At 30.7% G+C, this 17,515-nt stretch overlaps 1 protein-coding gene and 1 long non-coding RNA gene across 3 annotated transcripts; both read right to left on the reverse strand.

Annotated features, from left to right (window-relative positions):
• Nucleotides 1-1,897: 1,897 nt before the first annotated feature.
• Nucleotides 1,898-10,206, reverse strand: LOC111702807 (probable 4-coumarate--CoA ligase 1). 2 transcript variants are annotated; one of them, XM_023474597.1, is made up of 12 exons: nt 10,048-10,206; nt 8,771-8,836; nt 6,984-7,148; nt 5,671-5,713; nt 5,501-5,612; nt 5,136-5,165; nt 4,272-4,338; nt 3,219-3,282; nt 2,759-2,833; nt 2,651-2,706; nt 2,312-2,350; nt 1,898-2,051 (listed from the first exon to the last, which is right to left on the reverse strand). In XM_023474597.1, exons 2-12 carry the CDS (start codon nt 8,786-8,788, stop codon nt 1,932-1,934), a joined length of 789 nt encoding a protein of 262 aa, XP_023330365.1. In that variant the 5' UTR covers nt 8,789-8,836; nt 10,048-10,206; the 3' UTR covers nt 1,898-1,931. The 2 variants fall into 2 exon arrangements, with proteins under 2 accessions (XP_023330365.1, XP_023330363.1); XM_023474595.1 differs by lacking the exon at nt 10,048-10,206 and having other exon boundaries at nt 1,899-2,051; nt 8,771-8,881.
• A 1,738-nt stretch (nt 10,207-11,944) lies between these two features.
• LOC111702802 (uncharacterized) lies at nt 11,945-12,447 on the reverse strand. The gene is made up of 2 exons (XR_002765495.1): nt 12,394-12,447; nt 11,945-12,152 (listed from the first exon to the last, which is right to left on the reverse strand). It is a non-coding gene; the product is annotated as an uncharacterized LOC111702802 (long non-coding RNA).
• Between the last annotated feature and the right edge of the window lie 5,068 nt (nt 12,448-17,515).

A 17,515-nucleotide genomic window follows, 5' to 3' on the forward strand; every position in this document is an offset into this window, starting at 1 on the left:
CTCATCTTAATTTGTTTTATTACAGTGGTCTCCAGTGGAGTCAAAATGTTGCTACAAACTTCCGTGACACAGTATTATTTCGTTTTTTTCTATCCTCCCACTATTTTTTAATTTCCTTTTCATACTAATTCTCGAATCCTGTTTTCTTCTTTTTTTGCCATTTTTCCTCTTCTTAATTTTTCATTCTATCTATACTATGATGCTATTTTGTATATTACACAATGCATTTTTTTATTTTCCGACTAGAGCTTACATATTCTTTTAAAGGTCTGGGGGTGGGGGGTTTAAAGAAAGGTTATGTTTAAAGAGGTAGGTTACTAGGATTACAGCTGCTAGGGAGGGGGTGGGGGTGGGGGGTCGAGTATAGGGTTACAAAACTTAGAAGGAATACATCATATTATATATGACAAGGGCAGATGTAATCTATATATATCTATACATGAGTCACCTTTAGCAATATAATTGCTAATAAACATAGAAAGATAAAGATTTAGAAAAGAGGCTCTTTTTACTTTAATATATTTATATATATATTTATACATGTTAGCTAGATAGCCGGCTAAACGGTTGAACCAAATTGGCTGACATTTTTTGAGGGAACCCACGGGTACCCTCAAAAAATGTTAGCCAAGTCTAACAAATTCAATTTTTTCCAGAAAGAGGGGTATACATTATGTACATGGTAAACATTGTACACCTGCTTTAGTCTCCCAGGACACAGAACTGAATCTGACACAGGAAGAAGTTGACCCAAACCTAACCTCTAGCTGACCTACATGCAAAGGAGGAGAAACTGGGGGAAAAGGACATTCTTATGTTTTAGCGATACTAAATTATGTATGACAATTTATTTCAAAAATACCCTCTCCCCTCCCCTACTCTTACTCATGCCAATCACTCTTATTTAAGAGAATGATCTTAAATTTCAGGAAAGTTGGTCAATAACAGAGTTAACCTTCACGGGGTTTCTCAAGGAGAAGACGGATGGGGGAGGGGGAGTAAAAGGAGTAAAAGGATGAGGGGGAGAGAAGGGAGGGGGTTTGACCTAAACTGTCGAGCGTAACCTTACATAGAAAATAAACCAAGTATTTATAGATTTCAACTAGTTTCCCATACCTCGGTATATCTGTAAACAAACAGTCAATATATATATGAGGATATGTGTCACTAAGTCAGGAGTGAGAACAGTATTGATGTGACCGATATTTTTATCGTCATAGAGCAAATTTCATTCCTGCATGGCCTTTTTCTTGGAGATGATCGCAACCAATATTAGTTCTATCTGATGTCCCTGTCACGAGAAATTGATATAAAACTGTGTCAAAATTAAACCAAAGCCCTTTAATTTTTCCTCTACAGTCCCTGTAAGTTATACAAAAACATAAAAGATTTGCAACATTTTTGTGTTTTTAAAGAAGAAGAATTAAAGATTTATAGATTCAAGGAATCAAGGATTCAAGGAATCAAGGATTCAAGGAATCAAGGATTCAAGGAATCAAGGATTCAAGGAATCAAGGATTCAAGGAATCAAGGATTCAAGGAATCAAGGATTCAAGGAATCAAGGATTCAAGGAATCAAGGATTCAAGGAATCAAGGATTCAAGGAATCAAGGATTCAAGGAATCAAGGATTCAAGGAATCAAGGATTCAAGGAATCAAGGATTCAAGGAATCAAGGATTCAAGGAATCAAGGATTCAAGGAATCAAGGATTCAAGGAATCAAGGATTCAAGGANGGAATCAAGGAATCAAGGAATCAAGGAATCAAGGAATCAAGGAATCACGGAATCAAGGAATCAAGGAATCAAGGATTCAAGGAATCAAGGAATCACAGAATCACGGAACCAAGGAATCACTGAATCAAGGAATCACGGAATCAAGGAATCACGGAATCAAGAAATCAAGGAATCGAGGAATCGAGGAATCACGGAATCAAGGGTTCAAGGAGCTAAATAACCTGGGGAGGGTGGTGTAGACTGCTCCCTTGAGAATACTGTTAAGGGACATGGTGAAACCATACGCGTGGAACTTAGGAAGTAACATCAAACAGTTCTAAACGTTCAAATAATTAAATTCAAATAATTTGCTCCAGAAAAAAAACTATGAAAGTATAGAAAGACAGGTTTAGCAAAAAATATTAAAAAAGAATATTTCTAATCTAAAAAATATTTTTAAATTTAAAATAAACTATACCTTAGAATCTCTTAAATAACCAAGTTTATGGAAATTAAATAAATATTTTTTTTTTTTAAACATTAAAATAATGTTTGAATAAAAAATGTGAAGGATTTATTATTTCTAAACAAAATTACCTTGCCAGGACCTAAGGTTCCAAAATGATCATGCATCGTCTAAAAATGGTTTTAAAATTAATTAAGATTTATGATATTAATAATATCATCTGAATAATAATAACAAAACTTAATCAATCAGAAAAATATATTCGCCGGAGAAATACGGGTGTTTCTCGCTAAAAATTGTGTAAAAACTATGCCCGTAAATTGTAGCGTATAAACTATGTACTTTTTTCTGAACTAAAAAAAACTTCGTCATCCATGGATAGTCAAAGTCTTAAAGGGTACCGTTAAATCAGACATGCCACTCTGCAAATGGAGAAACAGATGAGAGGTAATTAATCGTAAAATACTTACTATCACATTGTATGTCACACAGTTCTTGTGGGACAAGCAGACTGCCTTAGGTAGACCTAATATTAGAAAATATAAAAATATTCAATTTAAAAAAAAATAATTTTTTACCTGTTGTTCCGCTGCTGAGGGGCAGAAGTGTTGTATCGTTAAAATCTCCGACTCCAACACCTTCAGCAATCTTGTCTGAAAAACATCTTTAAAAATATTAACAATGAAAGCATGCATAAGGGTGATTCAGAATCAGGGCAGGATTGTTTAAACTAAATTTTTTATATACTTTTTTTTTAATTATAAGGTGCGTATAGTTATTATTTTGCATAATTTTTTAAAAATCTTTTTTCGATGATGTTTAAGGATAGCACATGGAGCAGTTTTTATTTGTCATTTTTTTTGCGAACTTTGACTTTCAACCAATAGGTCGTTAAAAATCGTTAACGAAGGGTCGTTTAAAAAAAAAAAGGGGGAAACGATCCATCCCTTCATGTGCTACGCTTTAATTTTCATGAATTTGAATTTGTAATCTTTCTAAAGTCTAATAATTTATCAGATTTTTTTAACAGAAATAAACCTGAAGTGAAGACGACTTTTGCCGAGATTGTTCCTTGAATTTCCGGCCCGAACACAACATACTTCTAAATGAAACTGTGTGAACAAATCAAAATAAATGAAACGAGAGCAAAAATCTTAATTTAAAACCTGTTAAATAAAATACATATCAATTACAAAACATTATAATTACAATAGTTAAAAGACAAAAATTGTGACTTAATACTTTTTAATCCAGATTTATAATTAAAATTCCTGTTTTTTGTTCACACTAAATATTATGTTTAAATGTTAGGTTTTGAATAATTTTAATATTTGATAATTTAATATAAACCTTTACTTGATTTGTTTAATTTTACCTTTTATCTAAATGCAAAAACAATTCTTATCGAACGATTCCCGCCACCCTATCCCACCCTTATATAGTTTCAATGGTTTTTGTAAATCAATTTTAAGCATTATAATTTCAAACCTAATTCTCAAAATGTTTTTTTTGTTGTTGGAATTTTCAGAATTATAATTGGCGTTATATTTTTCTGCTAACTAAACTCCAGGATGGAAAATGTTTATTAAAAAAAATATAATTAAATCTAACTGATAAACTAAAGGTTACTCCCAATACTCTAAACAACAAAATGAGATTTTAAACGGAAAAAAATGTTTGTCAAAAATATAAAATCTAAATCTACAGAGTTACCCACAAAGGATGAGACTTAAGAATCGACTGTATGGAATTTATATTCTGCTTCCTTACAATAATAACCAGAAAACTCTGAAATAGGAAGACGACTTTTAAATTTAAGTTAGGACTTAAACTAGTTCAATGAAAATTAGACATAGCAATTGTACAGTGTAAATAGATCCATTCACTTAAATTGATATTTGCTTTGCAACAACATCAAAACGCTTATATATTGCTATAATGTCGTCTGTCTATTCCATTGTTTTCTGGTTATCACTGTATATTAATGATTCCCTGCAACTATAAACTTCTTTTTTAGCAAAATCATTGAATAAACAATTTAAAGACAACGCTAAAAACAAAAGACTTAAATCAAACCTGGGTTTAAATTACCTCAACAGAACAATTTATTGCCTTGAAGGTATCTAGAGAAAGAGCGCTTGTGAAGATCAGTTTAGGTCTATAAACACATGATAAATGATTAGATAATCAGTTTAGGTCTATAAACACATGATAAATGATTAAATAATCAGTTTAGGTCTATAAACACATGCTAAATGATTAGATAAACTATATACTGAGATTAAAAAAAAAACAATTGGTAGAATGACGACATTAAGAAATTTATATTTTCTTAACTCTGTGAATATTTAAAATTTGTTAAAAGAAAAATATCAATTTGTGAGTTTTTATAAATATAAAAAATGTCCGAATATCTTACAAAATAACAAATATCCAAGGTTTCGAGAAACACTTTAAAAGTAACCATAAATACCCTAATTTTCAAGTTCAGAATAATAACGAAGCCTATATTTCTGCGCTTAAAGATGTTTTTTTTTTAAATTTAGTAGGTATCGAAAAAAATTGAAAACGACTTATATAATCAACTCTAGCTTTAATCAGCAAAACGCGGAGCAAATTTTGCTGAAAAATTCTGACCATTCTTAGCCTCAATAAACTGGCTAGTTGTGACTGGTAAGTAAAATAGCAGTTACAACCCCTCTTATAGCATTAACAAAAATGTCTGTAATTTCTTGTATGTAACCGAATGAATTTGCTCTGTTAAAACTTGAACTTAAAATCAGAACTTGAGGTGCTACGAGGTCACAAAGCCAGTAATGTCGCATAAATTTGACCTTATCCTTACATCTTGTTTACAGTGTTAATTGTGTTCCTCTAATTCCAAAAAATGGGATGTTATGAGTATTTTCAAAATAAGGAAACAATCCCTTTAATAATGTCATTTTTCTTACTTACTTGACTAACCCTACAGTGTGCTCTAGTTCACTGTCAATTATTTATTTCAAGTTATGATGTATAAAGAAATAAGTTATTAAAAGTTTTAGCTTCTGTTCAGTTATTGCCAATGATGATGTCAAATGATCAATATTAGTTTTTTTTTTCAGAAAATATATAATATCAATTTAGATTAATAAAAACAGCTGTTGAAAATAAACCAAAAGGTGTAATCAGAGCTTAAAGTTTTCGGACTCAACATATTTTGCCTTGACTCTCTTTTATGTCATAATTTAAACAACGCTGCACCCCGCCTAGAGATTCTAAACTCTAACGATAATAATCAGTGCCATCTTGTGTTGAAAATTTGAATTATAAATATTTTCCTCTGAGTATAGATGGGGTTGAAAAGAGAAACTACGCCACCACCATGAATACTCCCTAAGGCTGTACTCATGTACTGAGTGATGTTAGGCAGAGACAGTCCAATCACATCTCCTTAAATATCAAAATCTGTAAGCATATGGTTTCAATCAATAATTAATCAAAAATTTACCTTCTTCAATATTTTGAGACACCCAACCAGCCACACGTAAAATCTGAAGGAAAATAATGCAAATAAATAAACTGGTAGTCGTTGGTTTTGCTAGAAATATGTATGAATTCTAAACATTATCATGGCTGTCAAAATAATGAATTATTAAACCTATTTCTGATCAAAAATGTAGAAGAATATTGTAAAAGATTTGTCGATTTTCTAAGTTTAATTTTAAAAATTCCTTCATGTGTTCTTTCAGTGGAAAAGCGGAAGTCAGATTTGTAAAGTCGAACTCACAATTGAAAAAAATCAGTGTTCGAAATTATAAACAAGGATATCTAAATCATACTTGATTAGACTAAGCTTTCAAGGGTACCATCGTTAATCGGACATTGTCATCTTTGCATGGAGGGTCACTTGAGATTATGCATACAGTCCCTTAAGTTAAAACATTTCGTCTATTTATATTGTTTTGTTCTTGATTCTAGAATTAATGTATTCATTTCTATAAAAGCATTAAGTCAATTAAATAAAATCATATCAGAGTGTTGCTTAAGGATCAATTTTGCTCTGCATTTAATAAGAGCTTTATTATTATTGATCAGGGCCCAGGGGCGGATACAGGAGTTTAACCTGGGGTGGGGGGGGGGGGGGCTTAACGTTTTTTACATTCCAGGGGGAGGGGGCTTAAGTCTTTGGTCCCTGTTGGGGAATACATCAGTTTATACTTTTTTTAGAGGGGTTTGACCCCCTTACCCCCTTTCTGTATCGTATGCGCATCTGTTAGGATGTTAACATTTCATTATAATTCTCAAAAGGTCGAACCGTCGTCAATCTTTTTTGATATTTCAAACATTGATTTAATAACTTCTAACAATAATAAATGGCAAAATGTCACAAAAATATAACCAGTCAATGTGTTTTTCATGAATGTACAGTACGATGTTACCATATAAGGTAATAATATGGTACGGTTACACTAGATAAGCTGGTTACTAGTAAATGAAGTGAATGTTCAGTACTGTTAAACTGAAACGGCTGGTACCATATAAGGTTATAAAGTTAGGTTACACTAGAACAGTTGGTACAGGTACAAGTAAATGAATAGAAAGAAGTCGGTGTTGCTATTAAAGCTAGTTTAACAGCTGGTACCAGCACATGAAGTGAATGTTCACTACGGTTAAACTAGAACGGCTAGTGCCATATAAGGTGATAAGGTACGGTTAAACTAGAACAGCTGGTACCAGCGGTACCAGAAAATGGTTGCACCGGTTTGGATCCCGGAAATTTTGTGCAGTGATGCAAATATTCTAAGGAAGGTAGGTGTTGACCTGCTCAGCAAGTTGACCCCTGGTAGTGACATCTCCCGTCAACCCATCAATAATTACAGGATTCTCAGGGTTAATCTCCAGAGCCTTCAGCGCCTGCTGGGCTATTGTACACTTAGGAACCGGTTCCAGCTTGTAGGCACTGCGGACAGTTAAATCCCTCAACAACTAATCAATCAATTAATAAATAATTCAATCACTTCTAATTAATGTATTTTTTTTAATCTACAGTGCGTCCCATTAAACATAGCAGTTGAGAGACGACTTAAATATTACTTAGCTTATCATACACCACATAATGGAAAAGCTAAATTCATTTTACTTTTGGGGGCAAATTTTGTCATATCAGATAGATATGAAATTGATTATAGAGGAGCTACGAGATCGCAAACTCGTGCCAGTAATTTTGAATAAATATTATCACTTAATGGTTTGGATTTTTGGTGGACATAAATACAAAATATATGTGCCGTGGATTATAATATGTCACCCGTGTAAAACACCTTATTGTACAATTTTACAAGAAAAAGACCTTTTTGTGAATTTTTTATTAGATTAATTCTTTGTGATTTATATCAATATCTATTTTCTAAAATTTGTTAATCAATTGCTGTGTTCAAAATTCATCAGAAGTGTCTTCCTATTTCTGGTTGTTACTGTATGTGATGAAATTCTATATTGGTTAAATAATTTATTAATTCAATAAAATTTGAATAACGATCTCTCTTTTATCTTGCATTTTATAACTATAATAGCTGTGCCCGGCGTTGCCCGTGGATTTCTTTTTGGAATTTTGAAGAAAAAAATTAGATTTAAAAAAAATGGTGATTTTCGAAAAAAAAATGTCAAAATTTGTTTAGCCTATTTTACTCCTTGGGAACCCATGAGTTCCCTCAAAAAATGTCATCCCATTTGGTCCAGCCGTTTGGCCAGCTATAGCTAACATATATGCATGAGCAAAGAGCTTTATTATTTAGAAGATAGATAAAGGGTGTACATTAAAAGGTGCCCACTTATATTTTAAATTCTAGAACTCTCAATATTAGCGATATAAGCTTTTTTATTCATATTCAACAAATATTTGTAACAGTAAAACTAATCCATACAAAAAATTTGGATTTAAAAATGATTTTATAGTTATTTTTTGTGTTCTGCGACCCGCCATTGTAAATTTGCAGCTGCCACCCTGCTGAACAGAAGACATGACAATTACACCCTTTATCTGAAACTTATGTTTATTAAAAAATATGTTCATGCAATTTTTTCAAGTTTTTATCCTTTGTTAATATTGTTCTTAAAGGGAGTGTTCGCGAAAAATGAAAGGGCATATAGGCTTAATGTATTTTTCATGATCTGAGAGTTACTTTTGAAAACATTTATTCCTGTTTCGAGGATTTTTGAAAATGAAGACGACATTTTCATATTTTCCAGGAATGTTCGAAAATCCATCGCCAGCGAAAATTATTTAAAAAAAACAAAATCAAAAATATTATGAAATATTAACTATATACGAATGCGTCGAAAAATAATCGATGCCTACTGTTTTGAATATCTGAATGATTTGTTTGTAATTAAATTGATTTGTTTACCATCCGAGTTGAATGTTGCATCTTTCCGAATTTGTATGGACGCTGCGTTCTTCGGTGTGAGTCGTTTTAACAATTTTCTCCTTATAGACGCAACAGATAAAAGTAAGATTAGTAGCGATCAAAAGCGCTTTTTATCGCATTAAGCCTATACCCCCCTTTCATTTTTCGCGAACACTCCCTTTAAACTCACTAGTCTCTTACTTTAATAGTCAGACGCATTGTTTATTCGAAGAGATAACTTTGTCCAGGATCCACCATGTATTTCAACTATTCACGGATTTTCAAAAAATAATTTGAAAATGATGCTTTTATCTGAAACTCTTGATACTTGTAATATAGTTAACGGTATTATGGTACGTCACTTGTTCGATAGTTCAGGGTATATGTAACTTGTTTGGTAGTTTACAGTATAAGTCACTTGTTTGGTAGTTCACAGTATAGGTCACATGTTTGGTAGTTCACAGTATAGGTGATTTGTTTGGTAGTTTTCAGCATAGGTAACTTGTTTGGTAGTTCACAGTATAGGTCACTTGTTTGGCAGTTCACAGTATAGGTCACTTGTTTGGTAGTTCACAGTATAGGTCATTTGTTTGGTAGTTTTCAGCATAGGTAACTTGTTTGGTAGTTCACAGTATAGGTCACTTGTTTGGCATTTCACAGTATAGGTCACTTGTTTGGTAGTTCACAGAATAGGTCATTTAATTGGTAGTTTTCAGTATGGTAACTTGTTTGGTAGTTCACAGTATAGATCACTTGTTTGGTAGTTCACAGTATAGATCACTTTTTTGGTAGTTTTCAGTATAGGTCAATTGTTTGGTGGTTCACAGTTTAGGTTACTTGTTTGGTAGTTCACAGTGTAGGTCACTTGTTTGGTAGTTTTCAGTATAGGTCACTTGTTTGGTAGTTCACAGTATAGATCGCTTGTTTGGTAGTTCATAGTATAGGTCACTTGTTTAGTAGTTCACAGTATAGGTCACTTGTTTGGTAGTTCACAGTATAGGTCATTTGTTTGGTAGTTCACAGTATAGGTCACTTGTTTGGCAGTTCACAGTATAGTTCACTTGTTTGGTAGTTCAGAGTATAGGTAACTGGTTTGGTAGTTCATAATATAATTAGTCACTTGTTTGGCTGTTCACAGTTTGTTTGGTAGTTAACAGTATGGGTCACTTGTTTGGTAGTTCACATTATAGGTCATTTGTTTGGCAGTTCAAAGTATAGGTCACTTGTTTGCTATTTCACAGTATAGGTCACCTTTTTGGTAGTTCTATTGTATAGGTCATTTGTTTGGTAGTTCACTTAAGTTGGATAACTACTCAAGAACCCCGAATGTGCTACATTATTTTTTTTTGTATTGAAACACATAAATTGATTAAAATCAAAATAAGAGCGATGCTCTATACAAATATGTTGATCTGAACTCTGTGCACTGTGTACACTGCACAGCGTAGTGAAGTTTATAGAAAATAGGGCTTACTTGCCTGATACAGCTATAGGTGCATATATGAGAACACAGAACTGGTATATTGTAGTCAGGGTTATTCAGTACATTCTGTATACAAGGAAAAATATTCTTTGAGTCTTGCTCAGTCTTGCTGAATGGAATTCCCGAGTTTCCTTTTAGGGTTCTACAGATCTGTAAAGATATAAATGTAAAACCCCGAAAATCATAAAACAATACAAAAGCAACCAAATAAAATATCTTCAAAATTATCTTGCCCAAATCACGAAACCTAGGTTTCCATACCGAGTTTCATGACGATACTCTGTCTTAAAATTTCAGGCTCAGGCCGGGGGGGGGGGGGGGGGAATACCCTGTAAGATATTTTTAGAATGTTTGGCCAAATCTGCTAAGTTATCTTTTTCATAATTATATATCTTTCCATTCAAGTCGAGTAGGAAAAAAATATACCAATTCATTTGCTAAATATAGGAAGCGCTATATATTGAAACAAGAAATATCAACTTTAACCAAATAATAAGGTGTGAGAATCAATTAGAGGTTTGATTTTATTTTTCAAACATATCTAAATTATATTATATTTTCGAACATATCTAAATTATACTTTATTTTTGAACATAATAATATTTTCATGTTAGTTTTTTCCGTTTTAATGTTATTTAAAAATTTTTTTGCCCTGCAATATAGCAAATATTCATGATTGAAGCTAGTCATGTTTCGTGGGACACCCTGTATCTCAATTATACTATATTTTCGAACATATCTAAATTATACTATATTTTCGAACATATCTAAATTATATTATATTTTCGAACATATCTAAATAATTCTATATTTTCGAACATATCTAAATTATACTATATTTTCGAACATCTCTAGATTATACTATATTTTCGAACGTATCTAAATTATACTATATTTTCGAACATATCTAAATTATACTATATTTTCGAACATATCTAGATTATACTATATTTTCGAGCATATCTAAATTATGCTATATTTTCGAACGTATCTAAATAATTCTATATTTTCGAACATATCTAAATTATACTATATTTTCGAACATATCTAAATTGTACTATATTTTCAAACATATCTAAATTATACCATATTTTCGAACCTATCTAGATTATTCTACATTTTCTAACATATCTAAATTATACTATATTTTCGAACATATCAAAATTGTACTATATTTTCGAACATATCTAGATTATACTATATTTTCGAACATATCTAAATTATACTATATTTTCGAACATCTCTAGATTATACTATATTTTCGAACGTATCTAAATTATACTATATTTTCGAACATATCTAAATTGTACTATATTTTCAAACATATCTAAATTATAGTATATTTTCGAACCTATCTAAATTATACTATATCTTCGAACATATCTAAATTATACTATATTTTCGAACATCTCTAGATTATACTACATTTTCGAACGTATCTAAATTATACTATATTTTCGAACATATCTAAATTATACTATATTTTCTAACATATCTAAATTATACTATATTTTCGAACATATCTAAATTATACTATATTTTAAAAAATGAAGAAAAACAATTTGCTTTTGTGACTTTTGGACCTAACATCAATAAAATGATAATACTAAAAACTTTAATGCTATAGATAGTATAAATATCTTTATTTTTAAAGTTAGTTTAAAATAAAATATATTATCTTAAAGTTTTTTAAACAAAATGTTTTAAGATATATATCTAATAATATGTTCATGTTAATTTTTTCCGTTTTAATCTTATTTAAAAAAAATTTTGCCCTGCAATATAGCAAATATTCATGATTGAAGCTAGTCAGTCTACCTTCAAAGTATCAATATTTGCTGATGATAAGCATGTTTTTTTAGATTTTGTGAACAAACATACACTAAACTATCTTTATTCAATAAAAATTATTTTTTTTCAAATGTTGGGTTAAAGAATACATCAGATTTTAATAAATTATCTTAAATTGTTCAGAAAGGAAATTTTATTGTACAGCAGTTCATGTTGTTCATGTAAAGACAGTGTTCAGATTCTGCGTACAGCAGTTCTCTGTTGTTCAGGTAAAGACAGTGTTCAGATTCTGCGTACATCTTGTCTTGCCTGAACAGTGAAACAAAATTAAATCATTAATAAAACTTTTTTTTAATCATTTCTTTTAACTTCCCACCAATATATTAGCCCCAAAGCTAGCCTGAAAATGGGGACTACCCCCTCCCCCCCCAATTAAAATGTTCAGATGAGGAAACAATTTGTGGGCTGAGCACTGCGGTTATGACAGGGCAACCACTGCTCCACTATTTATTGAAGAGAAGAAGATGAAAATTATGAAAAGAGTTTAAACCTGGATAATGGATCCTGTGTCAACTTCAAATCTACCGCTGTCATGATCCTGCCACATATTTACTTTTTTACAGGGGGGCCCACAAAGAATGAGGCATAAAAGACGACTGTACGGAATTATTCTTTCTTATTTCTTACATATTCCTTATTTTCCGCTGCTGAACACGTTTTATGATCTTTACTATATCATTAAGTAAACCATGACTGTAAACTAGATAGAAGGAGAAGGTAAATATTGTGTGACATCACTGGTGTGACTTTGTGACCTCGCAGCTCCTCTTGTTTTCATCTTACACACAAGAATGAGAAAATCAAATTTGATCTTCTCCGTAAGAAGAGTTATGATTTGAAACAAATAAGATTTCAATCATACGTTCAATTTACTTTAGTTAGACGTGCCATTTAAAGAATATTTGCCTGGCAAATCATACCTTAGAGTTAAAGGTCGTCATTAAATTGTCTCATCCTTTGTGGGTAACCCTGTACACAAATGCTAAAAATGTAAAATAACATTAAAAAAATGGTTCTAATCCTGGAAGATACATCAGCAGGAACTTCCATACCTTTATTTATAAATTCAGTGTACTGCATAGATTAATAACAATACAGATAGAACACTAGAAGTTGTCTTTTCAAGATTCCTTTGGGCTTCTGCCTCAGGGTTATTATGAACGAAAAACCCATAAATCTTTTAAAGATGACATATAGTGATCTAAATGTATTGTTATAATCTATGAAAAATACAAAGAAAACTCAGACTGACGTCAAACTACAGTAATTTCCACTAAGAATTGATTTCATATGTTTTCAATCATTACTTCTTTCTTGAAGAGCTATATAAAGGACAAAAATGTTTTAATTTATAAAATGTAACTTTAAAGCTTGTTGCTTTCATACTTGAGTGTAAAATCAAAATAACATGAGCTATGATGTTACAAAATCGTACTTGTAATGTAGTATAGTTCTTGGTGCATTTTCATAGATCCATATTATATAGAGCAAACAATCATCCCAAATACTCAAGTCCTGTTTTCCGATTAAATATTGTCTATTTCTGAACTTGGAAAAAAATCAAAACAAAGTTGAAAATATTCTTTTATCTTCTATTTTGCTGATTTTTGATAAATTAACTCTCTGACAATAAATTAATATTAAAATTAATCAAAAGTTGAAACTAATTTTTTTCTGATTTGATATTTAAATATGAACTTTATTAAAAAAACTAAAAAATCAAAAAAAAAATCCGAATTTTAACTAGATGATTCTTGCTTTTACTTCCGCCGCAGGTAAAAACGTTATGTTGACGCACAAAGTGATTTCAATAAACTGAAAACTCGAACCAAAATGTTAAGTTGATTTCACTTTTTTGCTGATTTAAAAAAAGGGGAGAATTTGAAAATTAACACACAAATGTAAACGTTCATAAGTTCGTTGTTCATATCTGAAAAAGAATTTGTATGTGCTTTCCTGGAGAACAAGAAGAACTGATGATCTTGAAGGGTTGAAAACTTTAGATTTTTTCAGTTTCTCCATTGCTGGCGAATTAGGGTCCAGCTTCGAGGGACTAGGAAAAACATACATTTATATTGTACTGTTATTGTACTGTATATTCTACTGTATATTTTACTGTATATTTTACTCTATATTGTACTGTACATTGTACTGCATAATTGCACTGTATATTGTACTGTATATTGTACTCTATATTGTGATGTATAGTTACTGTATATTGTACTGTATCTTTTACTGTATATTGTACTGTATATTGTACTGTATATTGTACTGTATATTGTACTTTATATTGTAATGAATATTGGAATGTATACTGTACTGTATATTGTATTGTATATTGTACTGTAAATTGTACTGTATATTGTATTGTATTTTGTACTGTAAATTGTACTGTATATTGTAATGCATACTGTACTGTATATTTACTGTATATTTTACTGTATATTTTACTGTATATTGTACTTATATTATACTGTATATTGTACTGTATATTGTACCGTATATTGTACTGTATGTTGTACTGTACATTGTACTGTATATTGTACTGTTATTGCACTGCAAATTGTACAGTATATTTTACTATCTATTTTACTGAATATTGCACTGTACATTGTACTGCATAACTATACTGTATATTGTACTGTATATTGTACTGTATATTATGCTGTATATTGTACTGTATACTGTACTGTATATTGTATGCATATTGTACTGTATATTGTACTGTAAATTGTACTGTAAATTGTACTGTATATTGTACTGTATATTGTACTGTATATTGTAATGCATATTGTACTGTATATTTTACTGTATATTTTACTGTATATTGTACTGTACATTGTACTGCATAATTGTACTGTATATTGTACTCTATATTGTAATGTACATTGTATTGTATATTATACTTTATATTGTATTGTATATTGTGCTGTATATTGTACTGTATATTGTAATGCATATTATACAGTATATTGTACTGTATATTGTACTGTAAATAGTATTTATATTGTAATGTATAGTGTACTGCATTTTATATTGTACTGTATATTTACTGTTTATTTTACTGTATATTGTACTTATATTATACTGTATATTGTATTGTATATTGTGCTGTATATTGTACCGTATATTGTACTGTCTATTGTACTGTATATTGTACTGTACATTTTACTGTATATTGTACTTTAAATTATACTGTATATTGTACTGTATGTTGTACTAAATATTGTACTGTATATTGTACTGTATATTGTACTGTATATTGTACTGTATATTGCAATATATATTGTACTGTATATTGCAATGTATATTGTACTGTATATTTTACTGTATATTGTACTGTAAATAGTATTTATATTGTAATGTATAGTGTACTGCATTTTATATTGTACTGTATATTTACTGTTTATTGTACTGTATATTGTCATGTGAAACCAAAGTTTTTTTGCTCTTTTTTGTTTTATATTAGACTGAGAACTGTTGGAAGGATGGGAGAGATACAGGGTGTCCTGCATCATATTGGAAAACATGTAAAGAATTTTCAGTGACTAATAAAACGTTTTAAACACTTAAAACTTGTATAAGACTAATGGGACGCTTTGTATCTAATAACAATATATGTCAAGAACAAGAAATGTCTCTTTTTATCAAATTGGACACCCAGTAGATACAGAAACCAAAATATATCAAGTTGGGTACCCAGTAGATACGGAAACCAAAATATATCAAGTTGGGCACCTAGTAGATACAGAAACTAAAATATATCATGTTGGACACCCAGTAGATACAGAAACCAAAATATATCAAGTTGGACACCCAGTAGATACAGAAACTAAAATATATCAAGTTGGACACCCAGTAGATACAGAAACCAAAATATATCAAGTTGGACACCCAGTAGATACAGAAACTAAAATATATCAAGCTGGACACCCAATAGATACAGAAACCAAAATATATCAGGTTGGACACCCAGTATATACAGAAACCAAAATATATCAGGTTGGACACCCAGTAGATACAGAAACCAAAATATATCAAGTTGGACACCCAGTAGATACAGAAACTANTCTAATAAACATAGGACAGTTATACTTAGGCATCTTTACCTACAGTACAGGGTGATCTAATAAACATAGGACAGTTATACTTAGGCATCTTTACCTACAGTACAGGGTGATCTAATAAACATAGGACAGTTATACTTAGGAATCTTTACCTACAGTACAGGGAGGTTTAAAAAACATAGGACAGTTCATTAAAGTCTAATCCATGTATTCTTTTTTAATCTATTGTACTGTTATGTGCAACGAATATTATATATATTAACATATATATTTATATATATATATCGTAATCGTAATAATAATTATATTAATATTACATTGCTTCAAATATGGTGGAACATGCTCGAAATTTTTTTCAATTAGCTGGGTTCAACTTTGAATTGATACATATGCTATATATTGCATGTTTTAGCGATGTAATATTTCCCTATTTAGTTTTTCTAAAATAAAATAAATTCTCCATGAGTAATCTATTATAACACTGGGCGTATATACCAACGGATTTCTAATCAGAATTTCGTTGCGCGGAATTGCGCAAAATTACAGGGCTTGCAATTGCATGCAAGTAAAATCTGCACTTGCGTTGGAAACCAAAATAATAAGTAAGTGTGATGGCTTTCAGGGTTGAAGCGAACCAATATTTAATTTAAATTAGGATAATTATTTTTAAGCATTACAAATTTACAATGTGTTACAACAACAAAAACTGTTCTAAAAATTTAAAATTTAAACATATGTTATACCTTCATTTTTCCAACAGTTGTAAACCCATTCGGACCCAACCTAGATCCTAATCCACGCCTAAACAATTTAATAATAAATTTATTTTAAATTTTTTTCCTCAAAATTGGAACATTTAAGGGAAACATTTTGTCTTACTTCCTCCCACCATACTTTCGATGGCGAAAATTTTCACGAGTTTAGGATTTTTTTTTATTTTACCATGTCTAACATAATAATTATAATCCACTCGGCTCAACCGTTTTCTCAATTTTGAGTTTATTCAGTACATAAACGGCAGATAATGATTATTCTTATGTTTTTGTAACTTCAAGTTTAACAAAAAATCAATTAAAACAAGGATAAAAGATTTTCTATTCGTCATTAAACTACTCACATTATACAGTTTACACACAAAGGATAAGATTTTAAAGACGACCGTATGGTAGATAATTCTGTCGATCGATCTAAAGGTTTAAACTGGTCGGATATATCTAATCTTTTATAGAAATATTTTATAACTAATATATACATGCATAGAATTAAACCTTCAGTCCACGATTTTCTATTTTATTTTTGTTGTCCATATTTGATTTTTTTGTATAAAGTAGACATTTGTTTGTCATTTTGTCTTTATCAATATCATATATCATGCATGGTTCATTGGACCCACTGGACCCATTGGACCCATTGGCCATTTTGTCTCAAATGTTGAATGGAAAACTCAGTATATCTGTATATCTGTATATCTCAGTATATCTGTAATATTGTCTCTGAAGAGTTGAGCACGACTCACGAGCAGGTATATCATAGATTAAAGTGAAC

The sequence above is a fragment of the Eurytemora carolleeae genome, unplaced genomic scaffold (assembly GCF_000591075.1).
Source record: "Eurytemora carolleeae unplaced genomic scaffold, Eaff_2.0 scaffold518, whole genome shotgun sequence".
NCBI classification, from domain to species: domain Eukaryota; kingdom Metazoa; phylum Arthropoda; class Copepoda; order Calanoida; family Temoridae; genus Eurytemora; species Eurytemora carolleeae.